This window comes from Hypanus sabinus, chromosome 2 (genome assembly GCF_030144855.1).
Source record: "Hypanus sabinus isolate sHypSab1 chromosome 2, sHypSab1.hap1, whole genome shotgun sequence".
NCBI classification, from domain to species: Eukaryota; Metazoa; Chordata; class Chondrichthyes; order Myliobatiformes; family Dasyatidae; genus Hypanus; species Hypanus sabinus.
In genome coordinates, this window is record NC_082707.1 from 33,661,930 (window position 1) to 33,681,400 (window position 19,471).

General features: G+C 39.9%; 1 protein-coding gene across 8 annotated transcripts in view; it reads left to right on the top strand.

Moving 5' to 3' along the window:
• The window catches only part of mecom (MDS1 and EVI1 complex locus), a 768,103-nt gene that overhangs the window by 691,539 nt on the left and 57,093 nt on the right, over positions 1-19,471 (top strand). For 5 of the 8 annotated variants that reach the window (XM_059943776.1, XM_059943783.1, XM_059943753.1 and 2 more), the window contains 4 exons: positions 640-742; positions 3,396-3,594; positions 5,709-5,856; positions 7,566-7,722. In XM_059943776.1, coding sequence (XP_059799759.1) covers positions 640-742; positions 3,396-3,594; positions 5,709-5,856; positions 7,566-7,722 — 607 coding nt within the window. The remainder of the gene's footprint in view (positions 1-639; positions 743-3,395; positions 3,595-5,708; positions 5,857-7,565; positions 7,723-19,471) is intronic. The other 3 variants (XM_059943765.1, XM_059943770.1, XM_059943791.1) reach the window with 1 other exon arrangement.

Sequence of the window (19,471 nt, forward strand, 5' to 3'; positions counted from 1 at the left end):
CTTGCGCTGATGAATAAAACTTCCATTTATCTCATTCATTCTTCCAGAAAGTTAAGACCTCTCATGATTCATTATCTAACTTGCTATGTTAAGTTCAATATATGTTTCAGTTCCACAAGAACTTATTCCATGAAACTGCCTTATACCCATATCGTGTTGATGAGAAGATCATGCTGATTTCACACAGCAGAGATCACCTTTCCGAACTCATCCATCACTGATTCTAATGCCGGCTCAGCATTCCTGCTCCTTCTCCTAGATGTTACATTGCGATATTCTGCATTCGAGTTCTTGTTTTGGATGTGTCATGAAGCATTGTGGAATAGACTTTTGTGGAATCTGCTATTCAGATGCAAATCTGACATTGTAAATCTGCCTGTTGAGAAGCAATAAAGATAAGGGCCTGATATCAGAACTGAAAATCTGCGGGCAGGGGTGGTGTTGTGCTGGTGCTGGTGAGGAATCAGTTTTTGATAACAGGCAGCAAAACAACAAAAAGCACTTGGCATCTGACCATCGGTGTCCCAGGCTAGTGAGAAGCAGAGGAGAACAGTGGCAGATTGGCATCACTACCTCCTCCAGACAGCCACATAATTCTCTTCTTCATACTTACTGCAACCTGTCTTTTTTATTCTCCAGATTTTTTACAGAATTATACGAGACATTAGCCCAGGAGAGGAGCTCTTGGTGTTGATGAAGAGTGGAGGCTACCCTCAAGAAACAATGGCTCCAGAGATACTTGGTGAGCAACAATTGCATCAAGACAGATTCCTGCACCTGCTGCCAGTGCGGTTATAGTTTAACATTTCCTGGCTTGTTGGGTGTTTTTACCTGATCCCCTGTCAGAAATGTTGGGCATTGAGAGGAACTATCATTGTATAATTATAAAAACAGAGAAGTGGTTTACAAATGATATTAATTTCATGACTTTAGAACACAGTAAAGATGACAACATTGCTGGTTGCAGCAACATTGTGGCCGTGATGAATTTGGAATATTCGGCTCCCGTTCTTGTATCTAAATTTTATTCATGCATTATTCCCTGTGTGAGTGATTTTCTTCAGTTCTTCCTTGGTCATTTTGGGAACTTTGAGGTAGATTGAAGCTAAATGCTTCTTTGTTATTGTCCATTTACTTTAATGGATTTTGGTACAGTTCCAGAGTAACTTGCTACCGTGTCTGCTTTTACTTGTGCTTCCTTTGTACCAGTACTGGTTAAAAATATTTTGCAAACAAAATAACAGCATTTGTTGCAAACTTATGAGATGCAGAGAAGTTCCAGTGGTCTAGAAGAGTTGGCATTAGTGAAAGGAAGAGGAAGCACTTCAGAGTTGACATCAAGTTACTCACCCACTCTGACGCAAAAGGGTGTGAACGCTTCTGCTCTTGTCGTAGCTATGGCAGAACATCTTGTCCTCTGTAGCATGATTTTGATTGTGTGGAAAGAGCACACAATGCTGCTGCCAGTTGTAGCTACTTTCCTTCTTTGTTCTCCCAGTAGCTAGGAATGCCTGCCCCTTTTGAAGTAGCATGCGGTTGGATTAAAATATTACTCTTGAGCCTGAAGTTGCATTTTAAATACCCTGTGCACCATGGATGAAAACAGACGATTAATTATCAAGTATTTGGCAGTTTGTGCACATTGCTGACACAATGCACTCAGTTGGTCTATTCTCTTCTTCATAAGAAACATTCTTGAAGATATTAAAGGACCATGAGCCATTGATCCTGGCAATGAATGCCTGTTTTGTAAATCACTGTGTATAAAAAATTGACTTCCTTCCCATTGTTACCGTATGAAGTCTATGTTATCTTATTAGATGTGCTTTTTCTCTTGAAGCCGGTCAAATTAATATCTTATTGTGTAAGAAAATGTCTTTGGAATATCACTTTGAAAGAAAAAGCGCATTGACCATGAAAGAACAAACAAAACCTCTGCAGCAAATACACTTATTTTAACTATATATCGTATACCCTCAACCCCCAAATCTGTTTATAATTGCGTCTTTGCAAAGAAGATGTCATTAGAGTCTGTTTCGGTAAGGCAATGGATGGGTGGCACAGTTTGCTGAGATGTTGCTCAGAATAATCGGCTCTCTTCCCTGTTGAGGTGTCTGCATCTGAACCAGGGAGATATAATGAAAATACCATCTTAAAATAATGGGATGACCCATTAGTACTGAGACAAGGAGAAATTCCTTTGCATAGATGTTGTAAATCTTAGGAATTTTCTACATCCAAGGCTCTGGATGTTCTGTAACTGAGCATATATGATGCTGAGATTTATGGGCTGTTAAGGAATTAAAGGAAATGGGACCGAAGAGTGGCAGAGTGTTCAGCTGAATGATCAGCCATGATTTTATTGGAGGATGGAATGGACTCCAGAGCCAAAATAGTTCACTCCTTCAGTTTTTTTTTAATGTCCTCTTGTTTTAGGAATGCAAGGATCAAAGAGAAACAAGCTCTGACATTAGACATAAATTTAAATTGTAAAGACAGTTGGCCGCTTCCAGTGGATAATTCCAATTTGACTGATAGAGCTGGCCAGCAGAACCAGGATTTTAGAAAGGATTGAGCTGGGTCATTGGAAGTCAAAATTCTAACTTGAGATTAACATCTATTGAGGAGAAGATGCAGGAATTGTCGAGTGAGTCCAGCACGTTTAGTGTGTGATATATTTACCTGTAATTTATGGTTGGAGAGCATTAACAAATAGAATAGAGAGACAGTTAGCCTTCAATAATGTCATTGGTCCTCTGGCGTGTTTTAATGCATTCACAAGCTCTATTAGGGCATCTTGAAGTGTTTCCTATGCCTTTAACTATGTTTGCTATATGTAGGCATGTGAACACTGGTCCCTTGAAGCATTTCAGTATTTCTTCTTGAACTGCACATATCTGCCTTGTGGCTGTATTTATGCTGCTGCTCATTTAGATTAAGTTACATTCAAACCATATGAAGGAACCAACTGACACATACTAAAAGAATAACTTGATTATAGAACAAGCTCCCCTAAAAAGAAGACATAAGTATTTTCCATTCATTTTGTACCAGGCCAGGTATTAGAAACTCTAAAATGAGTGTTTGTCCACTTTAAAGTGTGAAAAGGAAAAGTCAAGGGTATGCTGTTGATGATAACCTGAACTTGTGAGAACTGGTTGAGTAGACCATGAACTATGCAGTTCTGATACCCATTATTATTCATAGACTACTGTAATTGGTTATTGACTCATGCCATATAAAACCTATATCATGTGATGTCATTAGCTAGCTCTCCTAACAGCAAGGTGGACTTTAACATATTTAGCACTGATAATAAATAATTAGAGTTATTAAGTCTTAAAGTTCAGTTCAATCTGGTTTCGAGATTATGAAGTGGTATTTCATTGCTGCAGAGGAGCGTGAGTATCGTTGCGATGAGTGCAATAAGCTCTTTGAGTGCAAAGCAGAGCTGCTGGACCACCAGAAGTTCACTTGCAGCAGTTCTCCCACTGCATTCTCTATGGTAGATGAAGACTTCAAACCGAAGCTGAATGGTGAAGATGAACTTCACGAGTGTAAGGAGTGTGACGGAGTCTACCCAGACGCTCAAAGGTAGGTGCTGCCTACTTAATGCAGGTTCTGTTTTGTAGGCAGATACTGTACTTCCTAATGTCAATAAGCTGAAGGGAAAACGTTGTCGTAATTAAGCTCTGCCCCCTGAGTGACCCCAGCAAATGTTACTATCTCTCTATAATGTGTGACAAAAAAAAGCCACAAAGTCCTGTCTTGTTGCAGGTGTTGTGAGTGAAATGTGCAGGAAAAGAGAGCTTTGGAATTTTCAACCTTCAAACAAACGTCATACTTCAGGATTATATTTCATATGGTGTGTGTGTGTGTGTGTGTGTGTGTGTGTGTGTGTGTGTGTGTGTGTGTGTGTGTGTGTGTGTGTGTGTGTGTGTGTGTGTGTGTGTGTGTGTGTGTGTGTGTGTGTGTGTGTCTGTGTGTGTGTGAGAGAGAAACAGGATGAAAGTACAATAGTACGGTGAACCAGATAAATTATAAGCCTCAATTATCACCAGTAAAGGTTTTGTCTGATTCATTACTTCTTCCAGTTTAATTATTATTAGTAAGTTAACTAATTTGAAAGCTGCCTTTTTTTCAATCACATTATTGATTGCTTCTAAAATGATTGGATGAAATATTCTGATCTCTAATGTCATACCTAATTTTGCAAAAAGTCCAGTGCTTTTGATGGCTCAACATTAAATTCAGACTTGGCCTTTCCTTATTTTCATTTTGAGCCTTTGTCTATTGCCCCTCAGCCAAAGCAATCTATTTTCAGTTCTGCCTGCTAGCTTTGAGCTACAGGAACATTGAGTAAGTTGTTTCACTTTTTAACTTGTCAGTCACAGTGTGGGCATGACCAGGCTCAGTTTCTGCTGATAGGAGGCAGGAAGGGCCTACCCATAGTGACAATGTTAACTGACAGCTCTTAATTTATGCTAATACTTTAATTGGCATCCATTCCCTGGGAATGGTTCAATTATGTTTCTTTCTTTAATATTTAGTAGAGCTCGTTCGAAAAGGTGCACCCCAAAGCTAGATTCTTGTAAAATTAAAGTATATAATGCTCTCAATGGTCAGTCTTGCTCAACGGTACAACTCCCCTCATACTCTGCACTCCAATGAAAATGACGGTTCCCTGATCCACCTCCCCTCCGCCGTGCTTCTGGCATTCCATTCTCCGATGTCCATCCCGCTCCTCTATACACAACTCTCAACTGTTTCTGATTCTCCAGATATTGGCGTTCAGAAAGACTATCACTTCAGAAGACAACACACTTGTGGTTTTAATAATAAGCAGCACCCTCTTGTTCTAACTCTGACAACCGACAAAGTTTTCAAAGAGGGCTGGTGGCCAAAAGGCCATTGACATGTCACTATTGCTGCCATCCATTAGGATGCGCTCAGATTTCTGAGGAAAACTCTCAGGGAAAGATAGACTATTAGAGAATCAGTGAAGTTGTCTGAGATTGTCATAAATATAACCATTTGGAAGAGCTGTGTCTGACTGGTGAAAGGACGTTATCACTTAATTAGTTTAGGCAGCCCACAACCCAGTCGACTTCCTATTTGTCAAATTGATGCTTGATTGAAACTTATAGTGACTATGTGAAGATGTGAAATATACATGTCCTTGTGAGATGTCCATGCACTTGCAGAATGCATGCATGTTCAGCAATATGTGGCTTGATGTTACCATACATTGATCAGAAAGAGAACTACTGAGATTCATTGGGGATATGCTACAACCGGCCTTGCATTGGATAAAGCCAGGATCTGCCCACAACTTTCATCAGTGACTCCTGCCAGAAAATCTCCAGGTACAAAATTGGGTTAGACAAGATTAGGCTTGGCAACTGAGTTTTCCAACATGCATCTCAACTGATCTTATGAATCATGAAAGGGTGCTTTGGCATTGTGCTTTAAGCTGTCAGGGTGCATTAAGCCAGAACCCCATTATAAGCCAACAATCTTGAAGAAGGGCATGGAATTGAGGAAAATATTACTTGTAGAACACTGCAGCCCCAGCTGATTTTTTTAAAGCTGGCGCGTTACCCGTTTTAGACTGGGAATGATAATGAACTCATAGCATTGGTCCAAGTAAGGCACAGGCTGTCCTAGAGAGAATGAGAATAATGGGCTCTCTCTTACTGACTCGGCAGCCTGGACAGACATCTGATGACACATACGGAGGAGAGAGAATATAAGTGCGACCAGTGCCCTAAAGCCTTCAACTGGAAGTCGAATCTCATTCGTCACCAGATGTCACATGACAGTGGCAAGCACTATGAATGTGAAAACTGCGCCAAGGTATGGTGAAGGGTTTCATTTCCTCATAACTGGGCAGGGAAAAGGAGGACTGGAAGATTTATAAAAAACATGACTTTTCGGAATCCAATTATAATTCTTAAATTGTTTCGGAAAGTTGGAAGTAAAAATCACTTCATTTTCCCAATTCCAGCACACTTTGTCTCAACCCTAAAATGAAGAGTAGTTTTCAGCACCCAACCTACAAAAGACTAGTGGTGCTCACCATAAGTGTTTGTGGGAGACGGCAGCCCAAATTATATCTCCTTTGATTTGAAACATGAATGAATGACCCGGAATGGAAAAGGTTATAGAAGGTGGTAGATAGAGTTTAGTCCTTCAGAGGCAAAGCCCTACCCACCAGTGAGAACATTTCATGGAGTGCTGCCTCAAGAAAACAGCATTCGTCTTCAAAGACCTCCACTGTCCTGGCCAAGGGTTCTTGGTTCTATGCTGTGGACCCCTACCATTAACTGAGGGGTCTGTGGACCCCAGGTTGGATATTCCTAATCTAGGCCTTGCCATCTCTCTATAACCATCAGACAGAAGGGACCAAAGACTTGCCAGGTTCAGGAAGTTATTACTCTACAACCATAAGGTTTCAATCACGACTACTGTGAACTGACTCTATGTTCTACAGACTCACTGTCAGGGACTCCTTATAACTCTTGTTCTCAGTATTATATCTTATTTGCACAGTTTGTCTTCTTTTACATATTGGTTATTTCTCTGTCTTTGTTTATGTGTAGTTTGTAATGAAATTCTGTTGTTTTATTTTTCTATAAATGCCTGCAAGAAAATAGATCTCAAGGTAGTATAGTATAATATATGTGTACTTTGAAAATAAATTTATTTATTTTGAGCTTTGAAGAGAGAGAGGGGGGAAAGAGCAGGAGAGAGAGAGAAGAGAGTGGCGAAGCCAGGGGGCGAGAAGGAGAGAGAGAGGCAGAAAGAGATGTCACGTACTGGCTGATTCACAGTCACCAATTCCAATCTTTCTAAGTGTGTTTTATTGGGCATAAAATTTAGCTTCAATCAATTATATTCCATCCCTATAATGATTGTTCTTTTCTTTTGGAATATGCCATCAATGCTTTTCATTTCTACCGAGCTGAGCTGGTGGCCATTTAGGCCACCTGGCACGTACACTTTTGCCGCTATGGAGAAAGGGCTGAACACGGGAAAACAGGGTCTCATACCACAAGATTTCCTGGATTATGCCATTTTCATTAGTTGCAGGGGCTTTTGGATCAATGAGGACCACCAAAAAATAAAAAAAATTCTGTTCTCCCAGTCATAAGAGGCAGTGTCTAGTGCATCGTTGAAAATCAAAGATGGGGCTTGTAGCTTTATGTGCTGTTAGTGTGGAATCAACTCTCAGATGAAGATAGACTGGATGGTACAGTATATAAAATCCAGTTATTTTTAAAGTTTTATGCTTTAAACCCAATTCCTTCATGATTTTTTAGATAAAACCTGATATAAAATGATCTGTGCATCTGGATCAGTTACTGAGATAAACATTCTTGGAGCCATAGTATAGAGTAGGTCAAACAATAGACAGGAAAACTAAATAAAGTTTGAAGATTAAGTCAAGTTAATGGTAAAATAAAGCATTCCTTGTAGAAACTAGCTTCTGTGTGTGATTGAAAAACTGTACCTTGATCTCTGTATTTCATCTCCCTGCATCAGATTTCTTTACTGTTTCCCAGCAGGTTTTTACAGACCCCAGCAATCTGCAGAGACACATTCGCTCACAGCATGTCGGTGCTCGAGCGCATGCCTGTCCGGAATGTGGAAAGACATTCGCCACTTCCTCAGGTCTCAAGCAACACAAGCACATCCACAGCAGTGTCAAGCCATTCATCTGTGAGTCATCCTGTTTGCTCTCACCGTTAGCTAGGGTAGCTGTGATCTTCACCACAGAGAGGATGGACAGGAGGATGCACATGAACCTGTTTGTGTACTTGGTTCATTTAGCTAAAATATTGTCGCTAATACTCTGAAAACCCAACAGCTTCGTGGTTCAGCAAATGAGTCTCATTTACAGTGCTTCTTCCATCTGTGGTAGCTGAGGTTGACGGCAATGAAGTCAACAATGGAGGTTCTTTGAGTTCCTAGGTTTTAGAAGAGGCCTAGATTTAATATTTTTTTGTGCACATGGATCTAAAAGAAACTTCTCAGAAAAAGATTAAAGGTGCTCTCTGAGACAGTAAATGCTGCTGTTCCCTGATTTAATCCACCCTCCACTTCTCTGGGATGAACCATTTGAGATCCTCCCTTTAGATGTTAATAAGCCAGAAGCTTCAAGTATACAAAGCCTCGTTGCAATTGTATAATAATTGGGGACACTAAACCTGGGGTAATATGTGCCGTGTTTGTCTCTATGTATGAAAAAGTGAAGGATTTACCATGGACACAGTGCAGTTATGGTTTATTGAATGGATTCCTGGGAAAAGAGGACTGACATAGAGGGAAATATTAGGTAGAGTGAGCCCATATGATCTGAGGTTTTAAAGAATGAGGTGTATCTCACTGAAACATAAGATGTTGGAGATGCTGAGATTGTTTCTGGTGGATTCCAGTGGAGGGGGTACAGTCTCAGAGCATGATGGCAGATGTACAGCACTGAGGTCAGGTTGAACGTTCTCCATTCAGAAAATAGTAAATCTTTGGGATTCTCTACCTAAGAAGGCTGTTGCATATATTCAATGCTGAGGTAAATCTTTGGAATACAGTGGAAGTGAGGGGTGTGGATGGAGGAGGTCGTGAGGACGAAGTTCTGGCATGATCTTGTCACATGTTAGTGCACATTACAAGGGCCGTAGGACTTGTTCTGTTACTACTACTTGCCTTCTGTTTAAGGCTCCACTGCAGATTTTCATGATCATCAGTAAAGTCCCTTTGCTTAGCCAGAATCTGGGGATGAACAAACCTGTTTCACCACATGTCCTTTTTTACTGCCAACTAAACATTTGATGTATAAGATGATGAGAGGCATTGATCATGTGGATAGTCAGACGCTTTTTCCCCAGGCTGAAATGGTTGCCACAAGAGGACACAGGTTTAAGGTGCTGGGGATCAGGTACAGAGGAGATGTCAGTGGTGAGTTTTTTACTAAGAAAGTGGTGAGTGCGTGGAATGGTCTGCCGGCAACAGATACGATAGGATCTTTTAAGAGACATTTGGATAGGTACATGGAGCTTAGAAAAACTAGAGGGCTATGGGTAAGCCTAGTAATTTCTAAGGTAAGGACATGTTCGGCACAACTTTGTGGGCTGAAGGGCCTGTATTGTGCTGTAGGTTTTCTATGTTTCTGTTTGTCCTCAGATAGCCTCTGGAAGACTGATCTATAATATCAGATCTATAACATCAGCTATTTACATATCATCCAGTATTAGTCTTTCAATTATTCCAAGACATTCTAGCTGGCATTCTGCATTATATTTGCCCATTAACATTGCTTTGCAAAAACTCTTGTGTCCTGTTCCAGACATAATGATATCTTCCCTCATGCTACTTCTTGTCAACTACTTGTTGACAACGACTTCTTTACTTGTTTTATGCTTTCCATAGCCTTCCATTTCCACAATATTCCCAATCCATTTGAATCCTTTTCTAACTCTTCCTCTGGCCCTAGAAATCTGCGTTTGCACTTCTCCTCTTCCCCTCCCCAATCTTTTCCACTGTTAGTGCCCATGTCTACAGCCACCAATGGAATTTCTCCAAATATTTTTGCTTTTCCTTCTGTCCCTGCTCCTTCACGTTCTTTTTAAAGGCACACGCTCTGACCAAGCATTTGGCCACTGCTCCTGACCTGCATTCTTCCCATAGCTCCCTGTGAAGTAGTGCAAGAAGTTTTTCTTGCGTTGAAAGCACTTACAAATATGAGCAGTTCCCGGTTCTGCTGCTGTGGCAGAGATCTGGAGAAACGAACAGTTGCATGTCCCCTCACTGAGACTTATGAATTGTCAATGCACGCGTGCAAACCCATGCTTCTGTTGTCAGTACAACTTATGATATAACAACAATGTAATTAGGTTATTAGAATGCCTACTGGGCACAGGTTATGTGATCAAGTTACTGGTAGAACCACATGAGGCAGAATTATGGTCAGGTACCTGTGGAACACCGTGTGCACATTGGATTGCTCAAACCCTGCACAACACCCCATGAAGAAAAGGGAACCTTTTTACTGAATGTCTATTTCTAGCCACAGGATGGATGGAGAGGACTGTGTGAACCTGGATAGTAGCTCGAAGCAGTTGATATTAGATTGGTGGTTTCATATCAAGGAAAAATGTGGAAATCAGGACAAACCAACCCAGCAGCTGGTAGACCAAATCAGTCTCATGGGAATTTCTCTTAATGAAACTTGTGCAAGTTAAACTATTTATTAAACAGGTTTTTGTTATTTTATACATTAACTTTCTCCGCAATATGCAACCTTTCTTCTCTGGACCTTGGGCTCATACTTAGGCATAATACTTTACTGTCCCTACCTAAGTAACTACTCATGCTTGAGTCCATCTGGTGAGTGTTACCAGGCTTTTTAATTGCGGACAATGCCATAGTCAGATCCTACCTTCACCTGATAACTGCATGTTTGCTTTTCAGTATAAATTTGAACTTTATTCCCTCTCTCCTCAATAACAAAGATACAGAGATAGCCGATGTAGTTTTGTTTTGTTAATCTCTCAGTTAAGATCGGCTAATCAAGCTAAAAACAGTTTTTCTAATGACCTGCAGCAAGGCTTGGGCAATCCCTGCTTAGGGGCTCAGAAATGGATATTAAGCAAGCTTGAGCACCATTCACTCTCCGATCTTATTGCCGATTAATTATTTGATTTTGCTCACATTTGCTCACATTTGTAAGTGCTTTCAACGCAAGAAAAACTTCTTGCACTACTTCACAGGGAGCTATGGAAAGTACAGAAATAGGAATATTTTCAACAAATTATTACACCTTTTACAGCATTTGATCTTTTTTCTGTACTTTTGAGAGACTAAACCTGTGTTAATCTCTTTTCTTTTTGCATGGTAAAGCTATCAAATGATATTGCAATTGATTTTTCGTTGTTCACTGCCAGGTAATGATCTTACAAATTGTTTGGTAATCCAGCTGTACCGAGTGGAGTTATATTGTTCGAGCATTGTATTGTGTTACCTGCTCTCCTCGACTTCATCCATAGTCATTTATTTAAAAGGCCCACACACGCACACTCGGTTTATCCTCCTGCTAGGCCTGTTCTCAGCAACTGTCTCTTATTACTGCATCCTGCCTTAGCTAAACAGAAAAAAATCCTTAACTATAATAAAACAAAAAAAGTAATTACTAGCTTGTTCAAAAAAAAGTCGAGCCACTGAATGGAAACCACATGGATGTATAGGCCAAAACGAATTCAAAATAGAACTTAATTTGTTTTAATAAGCAACAAATATGCAGCCCCTGAGTACTGCCTAATTACTATGTTCTCAGAAAATTACTTCACAAAGCACACTGGCATCAGATGGACCTGATAGTACAAAGTGGTTTGTGGTTTGCGGTACGCTCACAGCATTTGAAAGTGATGAAAAGCTTGTCAGGTGGTAATGCCTGGAACATTTAGAAATTAGTGGGGGGGGGGGTGTAAATGGGGAGCAGTTTGACTGAAACAATGAAGTGTGAAACTGAAAGACTACACGGAGCTGAGAGCTGCGAGCTTTCTCATATTATCCCCACATGTGACTCTGGCAAACCACACACTGCCTGAACACTGTGGAATCTGACAGACACTTAAATATCTGAATTGCCAAAATGTACATCAGAAGAAAGGAAAATTGATTTTAGAATTGATATGAGTTCCTAATTCTTTATAGAGATATGTATTATTCACTACAGTATATGATAGTTAATAGGACTCCATTAAATAAAGCAGGCAAGCTTTACTGCTCATAAACGGAAAGCTGTCCTTTTACTGTGCTGCCATCTTCCAGTTGGCCCTCACATAATTAAATGGATGATACTGGTGTCACTTAACTCACTATCAGTTCGATTAAGAAAGAGTCATGGAGGGATGATGCACAGAAAGTGGCTCTACAGCCGACTAATTCTGTACAGACTATCAGTCATCGATATACACTAAACCTACCCTAGTTCGTTTTATTCTCTCCACATTCCTATCAAGTCTTCCCTAGGTGCTATGTTTATCCAACCAATTGACGGTAGCCAGTTAGGAAAGCAGATTAGCCAGATGAAACTTCTGTCTCACAGGGCAAATGCACAAACTCCACCTGGTCAGTATCTGAAGTCAGAAATGAATCCAGGTCACTGTAGTTGTGAGACTGCGACTCCACTTGCTGTGCCACTGTGCCTCTCTAGGACGCTGAGTTAGAAATAAAAACAGAAATTGCTGGAGGCTCTCAGTAGGGCAGTCAGCATCTGCAGAAAGAAACAGGGATGGTGGTTTCAGATAGCCTTCACAATGATTAGCTTTACTCCAGAGAGAAAAAAAATCTTTGAAATCAATTATTTTAGCAAAGTTCCTATTGGCTTATTTAGGACTTTTGGGAAAGAAATAAATTCATGGGCTCAGGACGCCCAAAAACAGTTCACAGCCAGAGGAGCACTGCTGAAATCCATGGCCCTCCATTGGTCTGGTCTCACCATGGGTGTTGCGTCCCAACTGCCTAGATGATACACAAGCCAGGGCAGAATGATATGGAGAGCAAGCTCTTGCCCATGTAGCAGGCTCCCCCTCTCCACACAGCTGATGAATGCAAAGGAATGGTAGGGACTGATACAGTTTGGCACCAACAGCATCTCCAGTCAGCATTGAACTCAACGTAGGCCTGCCTTAGTGATGGCAGCTCTGGGTTTTTCCTCAGGGTTTACTCCCAAAGCCTTCCCCATGAGTGGGTGGAGCTGCAAGGTAGTGGAGGTTTGAGATCAGAGTTTTCCTTCTAGATGAGCTGCCAACCACAGCCGATGAGACCCCATCTGCCCGAAGCAGCTGGTTTTAAGGTGCCGGTAACCTATCTTTCACAGTTTTCCTGTCAGTAGAAATAGTTCCACTGGGCTTAGTTGCTAAGCCACACAGGGGCTGGAGGTGTTCTTGGTTGTCAGAGTCTATTTAAGGTGCATTCCATTGCAAACATTTAATAGGTAATGAGATCTTATCCCCACCATCATATCTGACTATAACAAACTTAAGGAATCTGAAATGCAGACATTGTTGTAAATGTAAGCAATTCAACAGCCAATTTGGGCACAGAGCATTTCCAAATTGTGTGAGTGTATGAATACTATCCTTTAAGTAGTTGTATTTCTGACTGAATCTTTAGTCATTATGCCTCCTTGCCGATTGTATCTCCTGAGGAAAGTGGGGGCAGAAATTGAGAGATGCGGGTGAGGATTATATGAACAACATTCATGCAGGTGAGGAGTAATACAGGAATAATAAAGATTGGGTGTTGATTGTAACCCCAGAGTCTGTCCAAATGCTACTTTAAAATGATTGCTCTGTGGTGTATCTGGCTGATAACCAACTACTCTGGGCAGTACACTCAGTGCCACTTCATTCGGTACACCTGCTTGTTGATGAAAATAACTAATCAGTCAATCACGTGGCAGCAACTTAATGCATAAAAGCATGTGGATATGGTCAAGAGGTTCCTTTGCTGTTCATATCAAACATAAGAATGGAATCTAAGTGACTTTGACTGTGGAATGATTGTCAGTACCAGACGGGGTAGTTTGAGTATCTCAGAAGCTGCTTCTCTCATACAACTGTCTTGGGCATTCACAGAGAATGGTGTAAAAAACAAATAAAAAATCCAGTCGGCGGAGGTTTTCTGGACAAAAATGCCTTGTTAATGAGAGATCTCAGATGAGGATGGCCTTACTGGTTCTAGCTGACAGGAAGGCGACAGTAATTCAAGTAACCACATTTCACAACAGTGGTGTACAGGCATCTCCGAATGCACAACATGCTGAACTTTGACGTGGGTGGGCAGCAGATGTCCCCGAACCCACACTCAGTGGCCACTTTATTAGGTTTAGAAGGCTACTGAGTATATTTTTCATTTATTTATTCGCTATTATTTATTGGCAGCATGGAGTAGGCCTTCTAGCCCTTTGAGCACTCCACTCAGCAGTCCCCCAGTTTAATGTTAGCCTAATCTAGGACCGATTAACATACCAACCAGTGCATCTTTGGACTGTGGGAGGAAACCAGAGCACCTGGAGGAAACCATGCAGTCACAGGAAGAACGTACAAACTTCTTACGTGCAGCAGCAGGAATTGAACCCAGGTCGCTAGTACTGTAAGGCTTTGTGCTAACCATTGCACTGCCGTGCCGCCTTTAATTTGCACGTTTTAATAGTTTTTAGTCCACATGACAGTAATTTTTGCCATCAATTTTGAGAAATAGAAATCGAATAATAATATTTTAAAAGAAATACACCTGCATAACCGTTCAAGCTTTAACTGTCTAAGTACATACATAATGGGCAGAGAAGTTGAAAGGTTTGGAATTCCAGTTCTGGGTTATAAAGTTACATTTGAACTCTTGAGTTAATGTAAATGAGATAAATCACTGCTATAGAAACATTTTCCATTAAGTGTTGATCAGCACAATAACCTTGCAATGATTTATTTTAATTAATTGCGCTGAACATTTTAGATGCATCATTTGATAAACAAAGACATTTTTTAAAGCATCCTACTTTTAATGCAGTAGAGATAGGAAAAGGGTTAACTTCTGTTGACATTGTTGTATGTATGAATACCTGCTGTGGTTGTACCAAATTCATAACTTGCCAAGTTAATACTGACAAAAGGTATTGAAGCAGAAGGGGTTTTTGATATAATCCATTTAGAGCATTAGAATGATCATTCCTGGCTATATTACTATATTTTAATTCCAATTACTATTGACAAATCATATATACCTATTTGTATTCAGGAGTTAATGGAATACTTGCTCTTACTGTGCTAGGATAAAGTCATGAAAACATGCAGCACAGAAACATGCCTTTCAGCCCAATGTTCACACCGATCATCAACTAACCAATTAAATTAATTATACAATAATCCCATTTTTTATTCTCCTTATATTTTTATCAGGCCCAGTTTATTCCTCCTGCTCATATTCCATCATTAAGCTCCACAGTAGGGGCAAATTACAATGGCAAATTAACCTACTGATGCATGGATTCTTTGGGATGTGGAAGGAAACGTAGAGAACCCAAGTCTCTGGCCTTGTGAAGCAGTGACTGTAATAATGTGAAGGGACAAAAGAACACAGGATGTATATGTAGGAGCAGGTCACATGGTATTGGACCCCACTCTACCATACAATAATTACAATCCTGGCTGAGTCTGTTTGTGCTACACATTGCCTGAAGACTTCATTGTTCAAGAACCTTGACAAATTATTGCTGATCCCAGTAAAAAGTTGGGCTCACTTGCATCAGTGCAATCAGTTCTTATATATTTGACCAAAATGCTTATTACTTTATTGCAAGGTGAGTTTGTGGAATTACAGTTCCTATGGTGTTGGCTTGACAGCAGAGAGAGATGGCAAGTCATGGAACTGTATTGACTAGGTCTGCTTATTTTGTGGCTGTCAATAGGAGATAGATTGGTGAAAACCCAATGGTTCATTGAAGCCCTGCACCACCCCTATCCAATCTGGACAGTATGTGAATCCAGTCCTACTCCATGTGATTATCAGAATCAGGGAGCGCAGAAGCCCATGGAGGTTAACTTCAGCTGGTTCAATGTCTTGCATTCTCACAAGAAATCAAGAAAAGAGGAGGAGCAGGTCAGCTGGATCCTTAAGCCTGCCCTCCCTTTCAATATGACCATGGCTGATCTACCACACGCCCATAAGGCTCTAAATTTCCTTTTGATGTTTCAAGTGTAGTGACCTAATTTTCAGTACTTCTGATGATCTAACCTCTGTAATTACCTGGGTTAAAGAATTCTAGAGGTTCTTCCACCCTGATCTGGCTCCGAACACTGAACCCATACATTGCTTACCCCAATTTGTTGCTTTTCATTTAGGAAGGTCAAGATCCATAAAGTTATAACAATTGTAGGGCATTTTCATATCTCGTAAATATTTCCATCATTTGGATGAGAGTTTTGGCTCTTCACATGGGTGTGTGACGTCCCGTGGCACTGTTTGAAAGGTTTGGGGATTTCCTCCACATCCTGAGCCATGAACGTTTCGTAAATAACACTGCTGAAATAAATGATCAGGAGCCTGTTCTTGGAATCTACAGTAACTGTGTGTGAATTATCTGCATCATTTGCCTAGTTTATGACAGTGTCCAGACAACTAAATGACCATCAGGTTCAAGTTCAAGTTTAGTTGTCATTCAACTATACATGAATACAGCCAAATTAAACAGTGTTACATGGTCGCAAGATATTATGGGGAATCCTGAGGTTATAAAAATTTCCCTACAAATGTAGGTTTTTCTTTTATTTTAGTAAAATTGTGTTTTAAATTGATTACTGAATGCAATGTTACTGATCGAGCATTTCCCTTAACACAGAAAGTGGTTTGCCATGAATAAACCCCCCCCCCCCCAAGGCTTGATCCCTCTGTATAAGTAAGTGTTGGAGAATTACAACACAGGAACAGGCCATTTGGCCCATCTACTCATGTGTTTGGCCTTGTTTCTGGTTGTAAAAGACAAATGGTTATCATGTGATAAAGGGCAAGTAATCTTTCATCGGTGAATCTAGTTCAGATATAGTGTTTGGAATCTTGCATGCATTCAATTCTATTACACATTTTATCATTATATTTCCTTTGTTCACATTCTGTAAAGATTCAGTGGATATTAACTGTCGATCACCTGTTCACTGAAACTCCGACCTTTACATTTACTTCCTGCTGACCTTTCTGGCTAACAGGTTCAAAACTTGCATATTATCAGAGTATCTCAAACCACTTTGCAACGTACTCCAAAATATAAACATAATTGCTTTTGAGACAAACTTGGCCTTCAGTTTCTACAAATCCACCAGCTATAATCAATCATTTTTTGGTGCTGATGATCAAACAGTGGCACTACATCCTTTTTGTTTCACAGTAATAGTACGAGAACCTTAGGTGTAGGATCTCAATCAACAATTTGGCACCTCAGGTGGTGCAGTACTATCTCAGATGTCTAGCATTGAGATTCAATTCATGATCTTCAGAAGCAAAAGTAAGGATGAAGGTGCTAAACAGGTGACAATTAGCAAGCGATGGTAGAGGTCAGATAATTAGTTCAGTAGTTCCTTCCTTGTCTCTGTTATATTGTTGTCCAACAAATCTATAATTGGCAAGTGCAGCTTTACTAAATCTTCCTTAATACTTAGAAGCATTTCTTATTGAAAGCCAACACACCCTGAAGCAGGGTGAAACAACTGGCCTGACTGCATTAGACTGTCAACTTAACAAAACAGTATTAGACTTCATTTTGGATTGACCCCCCCTCCCCCCACTATGAAGCTGGCTAATGTTTGTCTCCATTTATTCAAACATTACATGTGTGAATTGACACTGGACATCAACATTAATGGATGGCAGAGTAGCATGTTGGATTCCCATTTGCTTATAATATCAAACACGAGGACATCTTGGAGCAGTGACGTACTTTGAAGGATGAACAAGTGGTATTTCCCTTAAATTATGGAAAATAAATTGGCAAGTTTTTTAATTATCAAGGTGTATAACAGGAGGATTATCTGAGATAACAGTAAAATCCCCAGATAAAGTTAATAAACCATTTCCAAACAAAAAAATAGCCTTGACAGGGTAGATACAGTAGTGATAATTCCTTGGAGGAGGTGTTCAGAACATGACTGAGATGAGAAGATAATTCTTTTCCGAGAAAGTAGAGGACCTTTGGAACCAAAGACGGCTATGAAAGTCCAGTTGCCGGTTTTATTGAGGAAAGAAAGCAGTGGATTTCAGCATATCAAGAGATTTGGAATCAATATAGGAATGTAACACTGAATTTCAAAAGTCTTATGGAACGGTGGAGTAAGATGAGTGACCAACTGATCTACCCTGCAATTTCTTATGTTTTCATAGTCACTAGACTAGTGACACTTTTCCTAAAGGACTAAAACAGGAATATATTCACTTTTTAATCGTAGTCTTTATTTTTAAAATCTCTGTGACTGGATGTATAAGAAAATAGGCAAGTACAGGGTACAATAGGAAAAGACATGAGTTTGCTCTGGCCAAGCTTTCATTTTAATGCCAATTAATTTAATTCATCAAGAGTGTTTGTTTTACTCTATTGTACTTTAGAATTTTAAGTTAATGATCAATGGTTAATGTGTTATTTTACAAGCATTATCTCTGTTTCCTAAATTTGGGAATATCAATTTGGAATCAAGAAAGAATAAGATTAATCATAATATTAATATTAATAATATATGGAATTTAAGGTGGGGGGGTTATATGTGAGGCAGGGTCTGAGGGTCAGCACAACATTGTGGGCTGAATGGCCTGTAATGTGCTGTACCATTCTATGTTCTATAGTAAAAATAGAAGCCACTGGAAACATTTAGCAATTTGGGCAACATTTGTGGAAAGATGCAGTGAAAGACCAAAGCTCCTTTCTCAGATGCGGAAGAGAAAACAAGTTAATTATAAGTTGTAGAGGGTGGGTAGTGATAGATAGGATAAGCAGAGTATCTCTTATAGTGTGAGGCCAGAGTTAACCAGGTAATTTCACATTTTGCTGTGAGAGAAGTATCAATTTACTGTCAATTAAATAACTTCTGTTCCACCAGCCTCTGCATTTAATTGGTCACCTTTTGCAATTTCCACCACATTTAACATTAACCATTTTAAAATGGTAAATGTAACTCCTTTCTTCACACTCAAGTTAAGTAGGATGTTCTCAGTCCAGATGCTAACCAGCCTTACATGCACTCCTTGCATATGGCAAGGAAATGAGGAGTAACATTTGTTCCAGAATTGCACCAGTCCTGTACACTATAGAACAGAATCATTGTGTGTTTGGGTTATGCTCCATCACTTTAAAAATTGTTTCAATGGCATTGTAATGAAATGTTTTTTGGCCTTTATGCAGGAACTATTAAAACCAGGAAAAGTACCTACACTTATTATATAGAGGTTCAGCATCCACTTAATGGGTTGCTTTCACACATTACAAGCCACATGTTCCAGGTTCTTGTCATCTTACACAATATTTTAACCCACTTCAGAAGTTTACTATCAACGATCAGTCTGGTGATAATGGTTGAGTTGGAACTCCAATTCCACCTAGTATATGGCTGTTTGCATATATACCAGCAGTTACATGAATCAGCTTAGTTCAGTATCATTAATTAATAACTTAACTTTCATGTTGCTGACAAACTTTTGCAAAGTGCAAGTATTTAGCAATCGGGCAAAGGGAAGTAATGTTATGTAACTGTGGAGTTTATTGATAGTTTGCTCTGTAATGGTCATCAGAAGATAGGAAGTAATGCTTTAATGGAAGGTACATAACATTTTGCAACCCATTTCAGTGTATCATTGGCATTATTGAAACACTTCAGTGCTTTCTATTTATCTTGTAGTGTTTAATGTGAATGGCTAAGGTTAGAGAAACATT